Here is a 21,771-nt window from a genome sequence, read left to right as displayed (position 1 = left end):
TTTTGTTACAACAACAACAACAAAAACTAGATCTCTGAGTGGGTGATATTGAAAATTTTAAAATTTCCTGGCTCGTATCCTCTTCTTTTTTTTAATGCCTAATCTTTGTGTTACTTTTCATTGTCCACAGATGGCTTAAAAACAGGTATTTAACTAGACTGAGATGCAACAAAAGATGTGTAGTAATGCCTCTTATAGTGTAGCAATAGAAGATAGGTTTTGATGGAGTGTAAGGTGTGGAAGCCCTTTAGCTACCACGTTCTGGCTGGTATCAAGTGGATAATTTTGTTTCCAGAGAATAAATGCTGTCTCCAAAAATTAGCTCTCATATGGCTCGTTGAGGTAACCTGTGTTGAATATGGAAATTAGATTCTTGTTCATACAATTTTATTACATTATGGTTTATGAATTACAGTGGCTAGGCGCCAGACTCTCTCTCAAGCTAAGCGGCCTCTTCACTGTGCTATTCCAGCTGAGTCTTTATTTGAAGTGTCTCTTCATCTTGGCTCATTTAGCCACACACAGAAGTTGCCCTATGGGAGATAACATCTTATGTTTATTTACTTTATAGAATTATCACTTCTAGACTCACTGCAAGTGCAAAACATATCAGAAAAATAAATCAGATTTCAGAATGACAAGATGCCTGCAATCCTGGCACATGCCTCGCTTTTCTTGTTGCAAAGAAAGCGGGTCCTTGGATTATGAGTTAGAAGACCTGGCCATGTGTTCATTGTTCCAGCGAACTAGATAACTTTACCTACTGAGCTACTTCCCCAGTGCCTCTGTCTCTCCCTTTAAAAAATTAAAATTAGCATGTAAAGTACTAGATTCCATTAACTAGTTTTCACATATAACTTGTTGTTCCTGATCCTTTTCCCCTTCTCTCCCTTCCCCTGACCCTCCACCCCAGTAGCCTCCTGTTCAGTTCGTGCCAAGGGTTTTCTGTTGCCTTCCCCTTAGATTTTTTTCCTTTTAAGACTCTCCTTTCATTTCTCATAAAATAATCCCTAATCATTCTCCCATATATACATTAAGAGCTAAGGTCTGCATGTGAGAAAAAAAAAGCTTGTAGTATTTGTCTTTCAGAGTCTGGGTCATTTCCAGACCCATCCATTTTCCTGCAAATTTCACTTTTGGTTACAGCTGAATAAAACTCCACTGTGTAAATGTGCCACTCTTTCATTTCCACTCATCTGTTGGAGGAAATCCAGGCTTATTCCACTTCTTTTTTTTTTTTTTTTTGATTTTTCGAGACAGGGTTTCTCTGTATTGTTTTGGAGGCTGTTCTGGAACTCACTCTGTAGACCAGGCTGGCCTCGAACTCACAGAGATCTGCCTGCCTCTGGCCTCCCAAGTGCTGGGATTTAAGGCGTGCGCCACCAACGCCCGGCTTTATTCCACTTCTTTGCTATTGTGAATACAGCATAATGGTTGTACCATTATTAGAGAATAGTGAGGATTCGCTGTGTATTCACTCTAAATTCCATGTCTTTCCCTGCACCGCCATCTGTATACAGATTCAGGATAAACTTTTGAAGGTTCATTAACCACCATTAACTAGCGTCTTTGCTCACCTGGAAGCATATACAAAGGCAGAGTGGTCCTTTACAAGTTCAACAGGTGCTTCTTCTTGTTTAATTGTGTTTCAGAAGAGAAAGCAATGCATTTTCTATAAATGAATCAACCTGTTAGAATCTGGCTATTTCTTATGAGTGAAGACAAAGTATCTGAGGCACTAGAATCTTAATATATTTTACTTTCTGTCTACTGGGCCTTAAGACATCTGTCTTCTGGTGGGGAGGGGCACTCTGTAGAATAAATTAAGTATTGACTTTAGCATAATTTATTTTTGAAGAGAAAAATAGTAAATATGTCATTTCCTTATTTTCCTTTTTTAATATTTGAGATAAAGTTTCATTATTTTGCACAGGCTAGCCCTAATCTCCCCGGTGCTGTGATTATAAGCCTGTGCACTATGCTCACCAGTCTATTTCTTCCTTTGAATTTTTTTCCTATGAATTTTCTCTCATATTTCAGGAGTATTAGAGTAATTTTGAGAATAATATCATGGAAAGTTAAAACCCTTTATATACTTATATTTTATATAAGAAATATACTTTATCATGCTATATTCTCAGAGTTCCCAAACAAATTAAAAAAATATATACAGCCTTGCCCATGTAACTAGTAAAGAATGGGCGCATTAAAGTAGCGAGATCCTCTTCCAACCACTATGTGGTTAAGTCATGTGGCCCCACCAAAACACACCCAGCCTTTCTTTGACTGTGAGAGAAAGGCAGCAGTCATGGAGACTTGGAATAAAGTTTATCTCACAAAAGATGGAAAATTCAACAACAAACAGAAAAGGACTACCAGAAGATATTTGGAACACAGCAAAACCATCCCAAATCATTATCAATACAGTTTTATAATATAAACTCAGAGATAATAAAGGACTACAGGAACTTGAAAATATAGAATAAAATAATTTTCAGAATGGATGTACATAGAAAATGTCTCGGAAAATGGGATACAATAAAAATGATGTAAAATGAAACAGCAGTTTTATGAAACATGTTTGGCCACACTGGAAACTAGACTAGGCTGAAAGGGTTGAATGAATAATGAATTCTGGTAAAATCAGGCAAAATGAGAACAGATGAGTTAAACACCATTTAAATAATGACAATGATACAAATGATGAAAATTGATATCACCAAATAAGAAGCGGCATGATACAAATAAATAGAAGAGAATGAAGAAAATAAATAAACGAATGAATAAGTAAATCTCTACAGGATTATATTTAAAATACATCAGGATTTGTCTCAAATAGGATTTTAGAACTGGTAGTTTCTCCTTAGAGATCTCCACATGTGAGTGTGGTGTCTTGCTTCCCATGTGCCTTGATCCAGCAGTGTTGACAGTGAATTTCTTGAATTAGTTATAGTCTAAAATCCATAGCCAAGGATAGCTTTGAAAAATTTAATACAGGATATGGCAAGATCAAGCATTGCCTTTCTACACTTCTTGTTGTATGATGAATGCAAGGACATTCACTATGGCCCCTCTAACAGCAGCAACTTTTTAACACAACACTAAAGCATGGTTTGGGTTATGGTACTGTTCAGCAGATGCGTGTGATGGTATGGTGAATGATCTTGATTGTGAACTGGACTGGTTTAGAATCCTCATGAGATTCTAAATCCAGAAAAGTATACAGAAAAGGGAAGTGCCACCCTGAATGTGAGAAGCATCATCCACAGGATGAAGGCTCAACATTAATAAAAACAAGAGGACAAGCTGAGAACCGCATTCATTTCTGTCTGTTTCCTGACTGTTGACAGGATGATCAGAAAAGGTAACTAAAACATGTTGTCTTCAGGATTTTCTTTCATTCCCCATCACAGCAAGCCAGAAAACTCCTGATCTGTATGTGACAATTTGTGTACTAATTTGCAGCAGGGGGACTTCATGTGTTCATTGGCTTGGGTCGGTAGAATGACATGTCATTTGATTATTTGAGTCCGCATTTATATAGCACTTGCATTCACCTCTTTGTTGTCATTGCTTAGGCTCTCCCAACTAATATTGTTACAATTCAGCTTTCACAAAAGTATGATTTCTAGTTTTCTATTAAATATTTTAAATCAAATGATTTAATCAAATGTAAGAAATGGTGCGTTAATGGAATTGATCTCTTTTCCTTGGAGTTCAATCAAATCCCATCTGTAAAATAAATTAGCAGCTCATCATCTCAGAAATTACAAAGTCAGTTGCATGACTTTCTATTTTCATTAAAGAGTTGAAATAACTTTCAATTAGGAATTGATTCCCTCTCCCCATTTAGATTTGCCAAGGTTGTCTGCGTATTTTTGGCTGGCATGCTTCTGAGGTCTAGTGTTTCTCTTGGGCTACTTCTCTCGGTGTGTAATTTCCTGAAAGAATACAAAAAGTTTCACATTGAACCATCCTTTGGAGGAGCAAGTCACTCTTTTCCTGACACTCTGACCAGTCAATCATAAGTGGGAGCTATAAGTCAAAATCTAAATTAGGCAAAATGAGGCTTGTTCATGCGAATGAGAGGAAAGACCTTGAAAACTGGATCTGTGCTAACTACATTTAGGAAGGAGAAGTCAGTGAGAGGTGAGATGGCATGTCCACATGAGGACAGTGTTAACCTACAACATTAACGTTCTGAGCTTGTACTGCGTTCACATCGTGGCCTTTTATTCTTTACATCCACCTGCTTGTTTGATTCTTACATAAACAAAGTACAGCAGTAGATGTATGTCACGGACTAGGAGTCAGAGGCAAAGAATAGCCAGTCAGTCACTGAACGTTTAGGAAGAGCCTGAGATTTAAACTGTACAATGGACAAAGTCAGTGTGGTGAAAATAATCTACAGGCTACTGGACTTTTGTAAAGATATACAAGGAAAAGATGGAATGCTTGAACTCTTCCCCATCACTAACTTCACAAAGAAACCCATTGAAAGTCAGACATGATGGTACAAGCCTTGCACTCAGTGGTAGAGGCAAGAGAATCTTGTGTTCAGCGTTGCGAAGATTATGTAGCATGACACTACAAAGATAAAAGATACAACTATAGTGGTGTGCTTATTCATTGCCTCATGGGTTAAGAGTCAAGTTTTAAGTGATATTATACGTGTGTGTGTGTGTGTGTGTGTACATATATATGTTAGCACCAAATATATTTTAGTGAAATATTATGGTAATGAGGCTATGCCTTTTATCCACTGACAAATTCCTCCCTTTATCCCAGCATTAGTGTAAAGCCACCAATTCTGACAACTTCACAAGGTACATTCTATGTAGAGTATGATTTAGGTCATAGGGTTGCATAGACAGACTTATTGCTGAGGATTCAAACTGGTGCATAGCTTCAAAACTGCATTCTTGAGTGTGAAGGCAGACTCCGTTACATTGTCCTGGGTTTGTTCAGATAGCATGCCAATAGTGGAGGTGTCTGACCACTCAGCATTGTTTATTTCACACTTCCCTCGCACACGATGCTTTTATCAGAAGCACTTAAATTGTGGCCATCTTTGTTGCCAAGACACGAAATTTACTTTCAATTCAGTTGCCACTTAAATAGCACCAAAACCTTTCAGTAGTGAAGGCCTTTTTCATCATTGCAGATCTTTCTAAAAGAATATGCAAACACCATCAAAGAACAGAGGCAAATAGTTCAGACAGCCTGGAAAGTGACATTTTTATCCAGGGATTTTTCATGTGTTTGCTATGAAGCAGAGGTTATGTGAATGCCAGATGCTGATCACATAACACCAGTGGATTTGTGAGATTATGGAACTGGGCAGGGGAGATGAAGGTTAAGCACAGGGCACAATAGAGATTACTTATGGTAATGAACTGCATAATTTTTCTGGACAGTCGGATTCATATTCATTGTGAAAAAGAATTATAGATCATATTATTGGAATAAGTAGATATTTAGCAGTTTACTTGTGTCCTAAGGAATATGTGACACATATCTAAGGATGAAAGGAACTGTTCCCTAACTGTACAGGAAGGTGACATAGGGTTTAGAAAAGAGAAGGGACTGAGTGTCCTGTGTCAGAGGGCTTTTCCTCTTAGTAAAGCCTTAAAGAATCAGGCTGAAGCAATCCTTCCTCCCATGACTGTAATTAAAAAAATGATGTTGAATAATCTTTTTGTACCCTGTGAAGGTGTATCATTCTGATTGGTTTAGTAAAAAGCTGAACAGCCAATAGCTAGGCGGGATTTTCTGGTACCCAAGATGCTGGGAAGAGGAAGGGGGAGTTGCCAGCCAGATGAAGAGGAAGCAGCCTGGGCAGTCCAGAATAAAGGTAATAAATACATGAGACAGAAAGAAGATTCATAAAAAATGGGTTAATTTAGTTATAAGACCTAGTTAGTAACGAGTCTAAATTGTCGGCCAAGCTTTTATAACTAATAATGTCTCCTTGCCATTACTGGGGAGCTGGAAGTCACAACCAAAAGTCCAACTACAAAGTGACCTTTCTTGACTCGTTATCATATCACCTGGATCCACCATGAGTTCATAATTACAGCCCTGGCCTTAACATTAGCCTTTTATTCTCAGAGTGCAATCACTGGGTTAAGTCTTAGGCTGATTCTTGACTTATCCATCTTAGAATGCAGAAGGAACCTTCAGAATCAGTCTGATTCACTGGTAATGGTTGTAAACAGATGTCTCTGGAAAGAATACGACAGACTCTGAGTACCTGAGGAATTTCTAGTGCCCCATCTGTGGATATGGATTCAGGTTTACAGCCACCACAGACTCTTCATGGCATATCCCTTCTCTCCACTCACCATCATACCAGCATCCATAGACACCATTGACTATCATGGTTACACAGTAAGTGAATGGCTCCAGTAAGACATTAGGAACTCATGTTATGAACTGGTGTATCTAGCATATATGATTTGTTTTAAAATACCGTTCTTGCTGGGGTTGAGGATGGGTAATTTTTAGAACAGGTTTCAAATCTCCATACACAAGTAGAAGGGAAGATGCTATATTTCACCCAGTGTTCAAGCCTCTGCTCCTAAATGTTCTGCCCATCAAAAGGCAGAACAGGGCCTGAATATATAGATAATTGCAGGCTCTACACACACTCTGTGGCACCATCTTGCCTGCTTGGAAGCACTCTGCTCTAGCATAGGAAAGCACACCACACAAAGTAAGAAACTTGTGGTCAAAGGTACACTGACTGCAATAGCTAACATCTGCAAAGTTGATGTTGATGAGAGCATCCAAGGAGCAAGGTCCCTATGTTCAACATCCTTTCCTTATAGTGGTTGTACTGCCTAACAAACATCACCTGGAAGACATTGCCTAAGCTCTTTTCTTCCTTTCTGATGCCATATTTTCACATCTAATATCTCTGTTCTTTTAGTATCTTCTATGAAACAATGAAGGGTCTCTTCAGTCACAATATGGAGTTTTTATCCAATCTTCATGATAGTCTTTAGAGGATGGAAAATTCTGATGACCCTTGCTAATGATCTGTATAGCTAAATATTTTCCATTCAGGAATCCTGAGTTAACTACACCTTGGCAAAGGTATTCTTGCTAGTGGCCTAGAGAGGAGACAGTTTGTGACAAAATGGTCTCTTTAGCAACCCTAGCAAGTCCAATAGTACTGTGCCCTTACTTACAGAGAAAAACTGTTGTTATATTAAAATCAGGTGAAAATCTTGTGATTCAAATCAATCTAAAATTAAAATCGCTTCCAAATGCCACCTGTAAAACCTCTGTTTACACAATAGAACCAAAGCAAAATGGCATACAAAATGAGTGACAACAAATTCTCATGAACTACACTTCAAATGTAGGAAACAAAGAATAAATGAGAAAATGGAAAAAATAAAAAGAAATAGTAATAGAAAATGAGGAAAAACAGAAGAATAAATGAGAAAACACTGGAATATATTATCTTGGCTATAATATATATTATATATGTAATGTTATATTATATATAATATGTTTAAAATATGTTGTTCAGTTAGTAAAAAATAAATCCTGAGTTCATGTCCCAGGACCAACATTTTTACAAAAATGTCTGAGAGTTGTGGTACATGCTTACAACCCCAGCACTGGGGAAACAGGAAGAGAAAGAAAATCAAAAATACAAGATTGGAGACTAGACAAATGACTGCATTAATAAAGTAGCTGGTCAACAAGCATGAGGTCCTGCACACAGATCCTCCGCACCTTTGCAGAGCTGGTTGCAGCAATGACTGCCTGTAGCTCCAGCACTGAAGATGGAGCGATGAAGGTGGTGGTGGGGGGGGAAGCTGGAGCTCATTGACTGAGGAATTCCAGCCCTGTCAATGAAATCTATACTCACTAAGAGACCCGGATTCAAAGCATCAAGGGACAGTGATTAAGGAAGACACATAATGTTGACCTTTGGCCTCTATATTGCTTACATTCACGTGTACATCTTCATCCATGTGAATACACACATACTCATAAATATACAAATTAAGATATCTGAAAAATAGTATATTAAAACTGTAACTAAAGAAAGAAAGTGACTTTGGTTAAATTCCTAGGGGAACCCATCTCACTGAACTAAAAAGGGACAAAAACCTCATCCCAGTCAGAGCTTTTTGTCAATGCTTGAAGTTGCTTATAGGAAGAAATCAGAGCGGCCGTGTCAAGAACAGAGATGCTGCTCTGTTTAGTTTCTCTAACCCCTATTAAAAAGACAGACTTTAGAGATCCCCCCAAGGAGGGCATCACCCTCCCTGGGGAATGATGTGGGTATTGGGTGGGGGGCAAGGGGGCTGGTAGAAGGACAAGGGAGGAGGGGTGGGAGAGGAAGCTGGGGTTGACATGTGAAGTATTCATGATCTTAATTTAAATAAAAACATTACAAAAAATATCATATGTAGGTTATAGATACTAATGTTGACCTTATTTGAAACTAAATCCTGCAGAACACTTCACTGACCTTTTCATTTGAAGTTAGAAAAGCTGTAATAATTGGCTTTTAAAGAACTCATAATGTTTATGAATAAGATATCCAATTCTTTTTAAGATATAAATAACTGCTCAAACTATTCCCAACTGCTTAACTCTTAATGTTATTTCTCAAAACATATCAACAAACCTGAGGTCACCTACATTTTCTTCAGTGTTTTTTTTACAAACTCATTTGTTTTGAGTTTGTTGCTGTGAAGGTATAAGAATGTCACTCATATTTTTTAATGCCATCACAGCTGTTACAGCCCTTGTTGGAAAACTACCCAGTGCTTGCTATCAGTCCATGAAGACAAACGGGTAGATTTGAAGACAGAGATCCTTGGATGGCCTTGAAATCGATTGAGATAACCCTCCAGGAGATGACTACAGTGATTCAACTGAGCTCTATTCCAGAGTATAGGAAATATATAGGGCTGGGAAGCCTGCGGACAAACCCTCATTTGCACTGATTGGCATACTCCTATTAGTGGAAGTGTAATCCAATCAAAATGGCAAGAACATTTGCCATATATAGATACCATGTGTGCAGCAAGGGAAGAACATTTTCAGGGAACTGGGTCGTCCTTGAGATAAGTGATGACTCATTTGATGCCATCAATTCTGCTCTGAGATGAAGAGTTCTTGATGGCAAACTTGTCTATGTTCTTCTTCTGAATATTGAAGCGTGGTTGTCTTCTCCCCTCCTTACATACCTCATCCACAACGGGAAGTCCCAAATTTAGATTTATAGTAATTGTTTTCCCAGTTTTCCCAGACTGGTTGCTAACTGGTTAATACTGTACTAATGACTTATTAGAACTGTGGAATAAGACTCCTTGAAAATACATCAGAATCTGCATGTTCTTTCTCCGTCCACAGCTCTTGTTTGAAAAATCTATGATTTGTAAAGTGCTGAAGGAGGGCCTTTAGTTCAGAGAATTAGGACAAGATAGATCCTAACTAGAGTGGCTCTCTCTCTCTCTCTCTCTCTCTCTCTCTCTCTCTCTCTCTCTCTCTCTCTCTCTCTCTCTCTCTCTCTCTCTTTCTCTCTCTCTCTCTCTCTCTCTCTCTCTCTCTCTCTCTCAAAACAGGAGCACTGAGGAGGGTACCTTGTTCTAAATACCACTGAACACTACTGTAATTCCAAACCTTTAAGACACCACTGACAGAGCCTTCTGTGTGTACCGTATTTTTATGAATGAGCTACGATGAAAAAGCACGTGGCTCTCTAAGCCAGTGAAAGACTTTTCAGAGTTGAAGATTGCTCATTTCTCTCCTGTGAATTGTCTGTTAGTTTACTCTCCTCAGAGAGTCCCAGCTTACAATTGGGCAGCCTCACTTTTTTTGTCTCCTGTCTTCTCTTTGTCCACTCAATGCTCAAGTACCCGGTTTCTTACTCATTTCTTTGTAGTCACTCTGTTCTGCTAGACCACATCACATCAGAGATTTTCATCGTGATAATCAAGCAAAAGCACTCACACCATGAATCTTCTAAAGAATTCCCTACTCATCTGAACCTATCAAGTACATGTGAATCTGAGCACTCAACAATCTCATTTAGCCAATGGTTTGAAGGATGGAGAGGTTCTTCTAAGGTAGGCACCTCCAGAAAGGATGAAGACAAGGAAGAAGGGTTGACAGCTGAACAGCTTTCACAGAAAGCAAGTGAGTGACCCCAATCAGCTGCATGTGGGGGACAGCAGGGGAGCAGCACTGCTTAGGTACCCACTCTCTCAGTCCATGGTGACCGCTGGAAAGTGAAAGCTGTTACTCCCATTTACTGGTAATGAAACTGAAAATCTTCATTGTGTAACAGACTTAAAATTTCCTAATTTAAGTCAGATTTACAAAAATGTATGGAATTACTGGATTTAAAGAAAATAATATATACTTGGTAGCCAAAACATTTGAAAATATTTATTTTTATTTGATGTGGATGAGTGTTTGACAAAATGTATGTGCACTATACACATGTGAAATGCCAGAAAGAATGCTTGGATCCCCTGGACCTAGAACTCTGGATGCCTATGAGTCAACATATGGGTGATGGGAAATGCATCTGAGTCCCTGGAAAGAGCAGCAAATGCTTCTAACTAATGAACTGTCTCGCTAGCCCCAATAGTAGCAGACAAAATATTTTAGTCTCTGTATTCAACTCTAGGTGTAACATAAGGATGGACTTCAAATATTGTGTGTAATCAATATGTTGGTCTACTCTCAAATGGACAAGGCTTAAACATTTTATATGTTGTATTTGGATTCTTCTCCAACATTTACCAGCTAACTTTGGACTTGGTATTTTGTATAGATCTTTTTTTTTTTTTTTTGGTTTTTATGAGACAGGGTTTCTCTGTATTGTTTTCGAGGCTGTCGGTCCAGCCCAGCCTTGAACTCACAGAGATCCGCCTGCCTCTGCCTCCCGAGTGCTGGGATTAAAGGCGTGCACCACCACTGCCTGGCAGTATTTTGTATAGATTTTAAGATGTGCTCAAGCACCTATGGAAGAAACCCCAAGGGCTGATGAAATTATGTGTGCAAAGAACTTGGATTTGGTCTTTGAGGACACCTAAAAAGCTCAAGTGGATATGATTGATATGTTCTTTTATTACTTTAAATACTAATTTGAGAGTGTATGTATTATTGAAGTGAGATCAAGAGAGAATATATACTATAGGCGTTTAAACTTCATGTCAAAACATCAGCCCAGATTCACTTCAGCCTCATAATTTTATTAGCCATAAGTAGCACTGAGCATCCTGTATCCTCACTCAGTAGAGAGCAATGGTAGTTCATTGTGAAAGTCATGGAGCATGAGTAAGATAAAAAGCAGTTGTTGTCCTGTGCCATGTGTCAACAAGCCTTTCTGGACCAATATAATGATGTCTCTCCTCCTTACATAACTTTTACAAATACAGCAATAAAGATAGATTTTTATCTGTCTTACATGGGTTGTAAGTTGAACAAGCACTATATTTTTCCCGTAACTGTGTACAGTTGTGACACAGTTCTTAATAGTCTTAAGCTTACTGCTGCCAAAATAAATACAGCTGTAAGAAATGATGACCCTTCCATGTCTTTAACAATGTGGTTCTCTAATTCGGGACACAACTAATATTACCTTGAATCTCTGCATCTTGTCCTCTCCCCTGTGGAAGCGCCATGAAGAATATAGCTTTTGGTTGAATGACAGCATGGAAGATAACACTAGTTGTATTAAATTAGAATATGACAAAAGGCTTTACTAAATCATATGCACAATGTAATATTAAACCAGACACAGTAAAAGTAGATCAAGGAAATTAGTTGGGTTAGTATCTTGAAAGAAAATGCTGTGAACTAGAATGCTTATAAACTTCTAGAATTTGTCACCAGTTGTGTAACAAATTCCAACCTGAGGGACATGCTCTCTTTTCGTATGTGTGGTCTCTCCTTAATATTTGGGTAGAAACTGGCTGGGGAGATGCTTCAGTGGCTGAAGTATATGCCTTGTAAATATGAAAACTGAGTGTGGAACTTCAGCACCCATGTAAAAAGCTGGGTATGGTGGCCTGTGTCTGTAACCCCAGCTCTGAGTGGAAAAATGGATTCAAGGAAATAATGAATTAGCCAGGAGTTGGTACTACACTCCTGTATCCCAGTACAGAGATTCAGAAGCAGAGGCAAGAACATACTGAGTTCAAGGCCAGCCTGGGCAGTGTGTGTGTGTGTGTGTGTGTGTGTGTGTGTGTGTGTGTGTGTGTGTGTGTGTGTGTGTAGGTATGTATGTATGTATGCATGCATATATAGAGAGAGTTTCATTTTCTTTATTAATTAAACTTATTCATTTATTTTGTAGCCTGACCACAGTTCTCCTCCCTCTTCTCCCATTCATCTCATTCACTCTGTCTGCCTCCCCTCTGCCTTCCCACAACCCACTACTCCTCTGTTTCTGTTGAGAAAGGGGCAGGTCTCCCAAGGGCATCAACAACATGGCATATCAAGTTGAGGTAGGACATATGATATGGTGATATACATAAGCAACCCCAAGAATTCTACCAGGGAAATCCTACAGCTGAGAAATACCTTCAGCGATGTGACTGAATATAAGATTAATTTTTTAAAAAGCAGTAACCCTCTTGTATACAAATGGTAAACAGGCTGAGAAAGAAATCAAAAGAATCAACACACGTCACAATAACGAAAAATAATATAAAATATCTGGGCATAAGTCTAACCAAAAAAATGAAAGACCTGCCTAGCAAGAACAGAAGGCCTTACAAGAGAGAAATTAGAGAAGATATCAGAAGATGGAGGAATCTCCCATGCTCATGGACTGGTAGGATTAGCATGGCAAACATGGCCATTTTACCAAAAGCAATCAAAGCATTCCATGTAATCCCCATCAAAGTTAACACAATTCTTTACAGACCTTGAAAGAACAATACACAACTTCATATGGAAAAATAAAAAACCCAGGATAACTAAAACATTTATTACAATAAAAACATACATTTTTTAAAAAATTAAAAGAGACAATAGGAAAAAGAATATAAAGAATGAGATCCATATTTTTCTGCAATGTCACTTGTTTCCACATGTCTGTACATATATACTTAAACAGTGGTGTAGGGAGAAATCTAGGTACCTGTGGCGCTGACCATGCCTGTTTTGGACATGGCCACAGGTGCATGCAGGGTGTGTAGAATAATGGGCTGAGGAGAGGGGCACTCGGTCTTTTTCGGGGCTCCAATTGGGTCTTGAAAGGCTGCAGAGACTAACCTGGGTTTTTGGTTTCTCATGTAAGTAATTTCCCACACCAAGTAACCAACAACGTCCATATCCCATGTACTGTTATATTTCCTCTACACAGTAGCATATACATTATATTAGCAATAAAATAGCTGCCTTTCGAATAAAGAAAGCAAAATCTTCCCTTTGTTTCTATCAAAACTCAGTTTTTATTTTCACACACACACACACACACACACACACGGTGGCAAAATCTGCTGTTTTTATTTTGTTCATGCCTACTATGTTGGTCTGGGAGATGAAACTTCTGATAGAGTTAATACAGCTACATTGAAACCCTTGCTGAGATGGTCATCACCTTGACCTTTGATTAGAACTGAGTAAGTAATATTTGTGATTGATCTGTATGGAGTTCATGAGGCATGTAGTCCACAGAGAGAACAGAGAACCGAAATCATTTTGAATATTTGTTTTTATCCTTTCCAGGGTAAAAAAAGGGGGGAAATATTATATTTTTCTTCTTTTTACCTTAGATTGCATTTACCAGATAAATGACTGGAAGAAAGTTTCAAATACAAGTTTGCTGATGTCAGACATCAAAAAAGAAAAAGACTTTAGTTCATAGCATTTTAAGGGATGTTTCACACGTTTAAAAATTACTTTATTTCCCAGCACTCGGGAGGCAGAGACAGGCAGATCTCTGTGAGTTTGAGGCCAGGCTGGACCGACAGCCTCCGAAACAATACAGAGAAACCCTGTCTCGTAAAACCAAAAAAAAAATTACTTTATAAGTGATACTTAACAAACAATCCTAATCATATTCATTATTTCAATGAAATTCTTCAAAAATGGAAACAAACATAAAACTCAGGAAAATTATGCTGAGGTTTTGTGGGTTTCTTTTTCTTTGTGTGAGGCCAGAAATCCAATTCAGAGTCTCATGCAGACAAAACAAGCAAGCACTTTACCTCCAAGCTATCCTCCATGCTCTATACTTGCATCTTTATTGTTCTCAATAGCACAACATATTTTTCTGATTAATTTATTGTCACTCTTCTGATTATGCGATTCCAGCCTGATTGACAGCTGATAACAAAGAGCTTCACTTTGGCAGCTAAACTACATGACATCTAACACCCAGGGCACAGCAAGAGCTCTCAGATTTGCCGTGTTATATGCTTACTGCATGTGTTTTTCGGTTCAGCCAGAGAGCTACATTGCTGAGATTTTTTTTTATTGGGTTCATGGGTTGACTAACTTTCCTGGGTGGCTGAAAGCACAGCTGTGTGGCTGCAGAGTTTACAGCATGTCCTTAACCTTGAGGCAAATATCTTAACATCTGAGATCTGAGATTCTTTTGGCCATGAAAACAGGAGATACACTAAAGCCTTCAGGGAGATATCTGGTTCTAAAGTCTTTGATCAGCCAAATGAATGGAAAATATACACAGTGAATAAAGTAAATAAAGTAAGTTATTCATTCTAAAGAACACACTTCTCCATTTAATGTGTAAAATCCACTAAGGTTTTTTCCAAATCTTCAAGTCCCAAAACTTTAGCATATGTAAGTACAACAGAGACTTATTAAGATTTAGTGAATGCCGGGCGGTGGTGGCTCACGCCTTTAATCCCAGCACTCGGGAGGCAGAAGCAGGTGGATCTCTGTGAGTTTGAGGCCGGGCTGGACCGACAGCCTCCAAAACAATACAGAGAAACCCTGTCTCATAAAAACAAAAAGAAAAAAAACAAAAAAATGTAGTGAACTCATATTTGTGGGACAATGCAAATGCTTCTGTATATATCTGAGATTTAAATGACCGAGTCCATGCAACTGAACACTCCATGCTACTAAGAAATAAAATATGGGAATCTGTGAAATACAATAATCAGCAATTGCTATGCATTGTTTATAAGGGTTAGAATTCTCTTAGATTATCCCTATCCCTCTTACTTTCAGGAATTATTTCTGCTTTCTATCACTGTGATAAAACTCTTTCCAAAAGCAACTTGGGTGAGAAGGGATTATTTGGCTTATAATCCCACCATTCAGGGGTTCCAGGGTAGGAATTCAAGCAGAAACTGAAGCAGAGATCATAGCTTCCTCTCTGTTTCTGTGTATCTCTCCCTGCCTCTGTCTCCCATTTGTTCCTTCCCTCTTTCTCCTTGTGTCTAGGGTTTAAATTCAGCCAATTATCTTATGATATCTGAGACCACCTGCCCAGGGGTAAGGGCCCACAGTGGGTTCAGTCCTCTTCCATCACTTACAAATCATGAAAATTCCCTACAGACTTGCTCACAGGCTAATGTGATGGAGACAATCCCTCAATTGAGGTTTCCTCTTCCCACACGTGTCAAGTTGACAATCAAGACCAGCCATCATACTTGTCCAATACACAACCATCAACCACAAATGTTAGTTACAACAAACTGGGGGCTGCTAACAAGAAATCTCAGAGATTGAAGGCCCTTGTGCTCTCTGAGAAGGCCCCCGATTCTATTCCCAGGACCCACGTGGTGGCTCATGACTGTCCAAAAATCTACTTCCAGGGTGTCCAATGCCATCCTTTGGCCTCCTCAGTCACTTGGTACACAAACACATAGGCAGGCAAAAAAAACACACCTGAATACATACAATAAAAATTATAAAAATAAAATAATCAAGTTTAGTTCTTACTAGATTAAGTAGGTAACATTTATAGCATGAATGGTAAAAGACAAAAAAAGCAGCAATTAACTTGTTTTTATCAGCATTGTACTAAACTGACATTTATGCAAAATAAATTCCATTTTATTTCTTTGGTTACTTTATGGCTCTCTTAGCCACAGACCCTTCAATGATACAGTGATGCAATTATGGAAAACTGAACTTGTGATAAATATATCAGACTGTGGCTGAGCTGCCAAGCAGCTGTGGGATCCTTATAAGAAAAACAGGTATCAAAAGTTTCTTGACAGAGGTATGAACCTGAACTACCTACTCTATAGCCACATAAATAGAAAAAAAAAAAGAACAACCATGCCATGTTGATGACGGCATAGAATCAAGGTGGATGATTTCATTTTCCTTTTATTTTTTTTCTCTTCATAGGCGACCTGGTGAACCTCCCTTGGTAAAAGGCTGGCTTCCTTATTTTGGCATTGTTTTGAATCTCCGAAAGAATCCCCTGGCTTTCATGAAAAGTCTCCAAAGGAAACACGGTGACATATTCACTATTCTGCTTTCGGGTGAGAAGCTCTGCCCAGAGTACTTCACATAAGGCATAATCTCTTGCTGGTTCTTTAATGTCTTCACATTAGTTCGTGGGCAAAATGTGGAAAGTTCATCTAGTGTTGTAGAACAAATGCAAAAGAATGTCACGTGGTAATTCTGTGATGATCATGTACACATCCTAGTTATGGGACCCTCTCTGCTTCTGACAGACGCCATTCTCCTGTCCTCACTTCCCGATTTCTTTTGGGTTGGCTTCTGTTACTTGAGAAGAGTTTGAAAAAAAAAGGAGTTAAAATGTGTTTTAAATGAATGATTTCTTTATAGAGCAGTTTGAGGAGTGTAAGGAAGTGCAGCAGATAGTTCAGAGTTCACATGTTCACTCTCCTGTTCACGGATTACCACCCAATAACACTTCATTTCGGTATGGCACATACATTCCAACTGATGGGCTGGTGTGGGCATGGTACTTAAAGCCCCTTATCTGCTTTCTGGTCTGCTTTTGTGCTAGTCTTTGGCTTTTCGTAGGTGCATAATGTTATACACACACCATTACAGTATCATAGAGTGGTTCCTCCACCTTAAAAATCTAAGTTCTCCACAATCATTTCTCTTCCCCTGCCTTGCAAACCCTGACCTGGAATGCATTTCTGCATCTAAATTGTTCATTGTTGTTCAGACTTTTCAACATGCTTTAAAAACAAAACACATACCTGTCATACCACATACCACAACTTGTTGCATCACACATCCTTTCTCTCATGCCTATATTTCTTCACTTTGGGATCTTTGTCCCACCCTCCCTCTCCCTGTTCTTGTATGCTCCCTCCTTGTCTCCCTGCCTTTGTCCTTCCATCTATACTTCTATATCCATCTCTATCTCTATCTTCAAGATACTTTTAGAAAGTGACTTGCATTTGCTGTCTCTAGTGACTTATCTTCTAGAGTTCCCCAATGGTACCCAGTCTTCTACTCAAGGTTAGCCTAATTAGTCTTTCTAGGTGCCTTACTGACCTCTTCTTTATTCCTGAAATATTCAATTGCTTACAAACGTCTTGAAACTGGCCCTTCATCTTCCTCTATTGACTCTGAGTGTCCTTATTGTACCTTATGTATCCATGTCATTCTTTATCAGTATATCTTTCCCTACAGCATCTCTATTTTACTCCGAAAGAACTCGTGCTATCTTCTGCCTACAATTGCTTTGCTGAGGATCAGATGCAACCTTCTGTACATACTGACTACTGTGTAAATTTACCATTTGAGTAATAAAAGAATGGAGATCCAACTTGATTGACTTATCCATAAAGTTAGTTTTAATTCACCCATGAACAGGCAAGATTAGTTTTATTACAACTTACTCTTTCTCCTGACAGCTGACAAGCCACTTCCAATAATAATTGCATTTCCATTTCAGAAGAATAGAAATGAAAATAATAACGCATCTTAGGAAGAATCATAACATTTAATATGATCTTCCCAAGACCCCTATCCAGTCCACTCCCATCCCTTCTTGATAATTGCCTTGTGCTTACAGTTTCAGTAGTATGCATCCTTGATGGAACCTTCCTACACACACCATGCTTTCGTGCCTTTGCCATTCCGCTCGCCTTTCTTTCTGCCAGAGCCCTGCTGTCAACTAACTCTTGAGTCCCTGTTGGTCATCACTTCCTCTTCAGATCCTTTCCTTGACATACATCCAGCCTTTGGAAACCCTTCGCTGGGACTTTCATCCACAGTACCTCTGCTGAGAGCAATTCATAAAACAAGTGTTTACCACAGGTTCACCTGGCCGTCTCCTTCTTTTTTCTGTTAGTGTGTGACTCCCTTCCAATTTAGTCTCAAGAACGTCCATCTTTCTCTTTTTAAGACCTTATGCAAAAGTTACCTAAAATGTTTCAACAAAAACTTGTAGAATGTTTGGATGATTTTACTCAGCACTTGGTAGTTTTAGGTAAAAGGTTCTTGAGTTTGTTGTAATCCAGCAACACTCCTGTAACAAACAAATAAACAAACTTTATTTTATAAAAGAGGAAGCCTGGGAAAATAGGTCACTTGGTAAAGTGCTTGCTGCATGGTGATAGGTACTTAAAATCCTCATAGTAGGAAGGAAGAGACAAAGGGATCTATGGACTCCCTGACTGGTTAGCCAACCCCACCCCAGGCAAGGTGAGAGACCCTTTCTTAAAAAAAAACAAAACAGGTAGGCAGCACCTGAGCAATGGCAACTGTGGTTAATCTCTGTTGTTTGCAAGCACACATGAATGCATATGCACACATAAACACATACACACATGCAAATCAAACAAAATAAAGCAATCCCTGCTCATATATCTTATCTTAATCTTAAATTCTAAGTCTTATATGGACTTAAACACTGACTCACTAAATAATTTAGTCATCATTATGTTTTTGAACTTGGTAATAAACAGCCACCACTGAATAGGTTCTGCTACCTGCCCGCCCCCGTTATCCCATCCCCACCTCCATGGCCCCTGCTTTATGTCTTACATTAGTTTGAATACATCCCTATTGAAAAGACCTGTGAATACACACTTTTGATAATCAGTTTGTGATATAGCTCATTTAAAAAATGAAGGACAAAGTTGTCCACCATTGTCCTTTTCATATGTCTTTAGTAAGTGTTTTGTATGTGTGGGGGTGCAAATGATTGTCATCCCCAAAAGTCTCATGGGACACAATTGTCACCTTAATAAAGGAATTAAAAGATACAGCCTTCAATGATAAACCACATAAATTCCTGGCCTGCCCCAGAAAACAGTTTTCTTGTTGGTTTTTGTGCGTTAGCACAATGAAATCATTTTCCCTAAATGTCACCCCAGAGAAATTCTACTGTACATCATTGTCAACTGCTAGCGAAATCTCCCTAATAAAGGGGAGTAGGCACACAACATTAGCCATTCTCAACAAATCAAATTCAGTTTCCCAACTTAGGCTCACAGGGCGACATTCAACTGGAAACCTGCCAGAGAATTACATACACAAGGAGATTAAGATCTTATAATTTTAGGAAACTTACTTGAAATCAACTTTTTTCATAGTTTTTAAGCAACTTACTTGAATTCCCAGGCCTATGTCTACTTGGTACCAAGTCAACATAAAAACAGCAAAGCTCACTTATTATCTAAAAGTCAGATTTCCTGTGTATAAAACTTCAAGGTAGTTAGTGTATATTAAAAAACACATCTATCAAACTATTTTGAAGCATTAGCTTCCTAAGTAAGTAATATAAAGAAATAAATATATGTATTGAGTTTGCAAAGCATTGATGGGTTATCTAAGAATGCTAGGATTAATAATCAATGTCTGCTCCATAAAGGGGAAGAAAAATTAAATAATTGGCAAGGGAGATATCAAAATTGTTGGCCCCATTTCTAACCTAATGGGCAGAAAAACTATTTTATACTGTATCTTTTCAGACATGGACCTCCTTTAGACATTTACATTTTAGACAAATGTAAACTCTTGAAATTCTTGAGATCAATATTTTATATTCATTTCCAGCAGCGTTCTCCTCTCTTGAAAACACGGCAAAGGTTACTGTTTCCATGTTGGGACATCTGTGAACTAGGTGATATGCCTGTTGACACTTGGCATTCATTTACACAAAAATCACACAAACAAAAGTTAAATTCTCCCTCCAAAACAATACAGAGAAACCCTGTCTCGTAAAAACAAAAACAAAAAAAAATGAAAAAAAAAGTTAAATTCTCTCTGAGCATTCATAGCCTTCAGGATAACTTTTCAGAAAAAAAAAATCCTTTGTTAGGAAATTTAAATTCATTTCATAAATGTATATGTATTTTCCTAACTGTCTGATTACAGAACACAAAGAAACTCTAGTTTTGCATCTCACATTAGCAGATGGTGGACAGATGGTTTAAATTAATATTAATTTTGGAAAACTTAGCTTAAATTGTTTATACTGAAGATTAAAGTTGGAAAGCCAGCTAAAATCTTCAGGGTTATTGGTACTTCCAAACCTACTTGAAAAGTATGGTCAGAAAACCAGAATGTCCAGTTCTGAAGTGATCTATATCTCCCTCAGAAGGAGGTAAGGTAAAAGGCAAGGAAATAATGTCGTGTTGGGGAGGAAGTTTAAAACTGGAATAAGTCAGAAAAGGTGCAGATCCCAGAGAGAAAAGTTAGTTTGAACTTCTCCGTAATGGTCCCTTAAATAACTTATTACAAAGGCTTTAGGGATACTCATTTGGTACCCTGCCAGATACACAAGCATTAGAACCTGGTGGTTGAATCCCCCACACAAATGTGAAAGCCAGGGATGGAGGAGTGTGTCCACAAGTGTGTGAAGACAGGTGGATTCCCGGCAGCTAATTGCCAGCCACCCTAGCTAAATCAATGAGCCTCAGGTCCGGCTAGAGATCTTGGCTCTAAAAGCAAGATGGAGAGTCACTGAGGGAGACAGCTGGTGTTTCTGCGCTCCATGAGCACATGTACTTGCACATATACAGACACACACCCACACAACAAGTCCACAACACATACATGCACACACATGCCTGAGGAAAAAAACTACTTTTTAATAAATGTATTAATAGGGGCCTGGTTCAAAGTGGTAAAAGTGGCAGTCACAGAACCATCACTGAGTTGGATCCCCAGTTGGATCTGGTTACAGTTCTGCACATCTGTGATCTCAACATCACACACACACACACACACACACACACACACACACACACACACACACACACACACACAGGGAGGCAATGAAAAGAAAATTCCCTGGAAGCTCGCTGCCCAATCAGCCTTGGTCACAGAGCATAATAGCAGAAGCAGCAAGATTAAACGTGAAAAGTAACTTCCAAAAGTTGTCCTCTGGCTTTCCCAGGCACGCTGTGGCACGTAAGTACACAAAGCACTTGTGTACCGGGCACACACAATACAGTACACACACCATCAAGTTTTACAGTAGGTTAAACTTGTTTGCTGACTTGAACCAGTTATTTCACATTCTCCGTTTATATTTTCATCTGAAATGAACCTGATATTTTCCCTGATAGGGGTAAGGAAGGTAAAGGAGAAAATAAAAGGAGAGACAGAAGTGAGGAGAAAAAGACAGGAAAGAGAAAAAGAGAAATGTTAAGAATGTGTCTGTTTCTAATGACTTGCAGACAGAGCAAAAACCCAGTATTTATCCAGCCTCTGCTTCAAAGGCCAAGTTGTAGCAGCTGATAGTGCCTGGGCTGATACATTTGTTTTTATTTCTCTTTGGATTTAGATGAATGTAAAAAAATGATTTTAAAAATTCAAAATATTGCCCAAAGATTGTGATTTACAAGTTAAGCTTGG

The 21,771-nt window shown here is 38.6% G+C and overlaps 1 protein-coding gene across 1 annotated transcript in view; it reads left to right on the top strand.

The window, feature by feature from the left end:
* LOC101834951 (cytochrome P450 7B1) overlaps positions 1–21,771 on the top strand; it is a 165,596-nt gene that overhangs the window by 111,352 nt on the left and 32,473 nt on the right. Inside the window, exon 2 of the mRNA XM_013110381.3 lies at positions 16,321–16,457. Coding sequence (XP_012965835.1) covers positions 16,321–16,457 — 137 coding nt within the window. The remainder of the gene's footprint in view (positions 1–16,320; positions 16,458–21,771) is intronic.

The sequence above is a fragment of the Mesocricetus auratus genome, unplaced genomic scaffold, assembly GCF_017639785.1.
Source record: "Mesocricetus auratus isolate SY011 unplaced genomic scaffold, BCM_Maur_2.0 Super-Scaffold_6730, whole genome shotgun sequence".
Lineage (NCBI taxonomy): Eukaryota > Metazoa > Chordata > Mammalia > Rodentia > Cricetidae > Mesocricetus > Mesocricetus auratus.
This window is presented reverse-complemented; position numbering and strand designations above follow the sequence as displayed.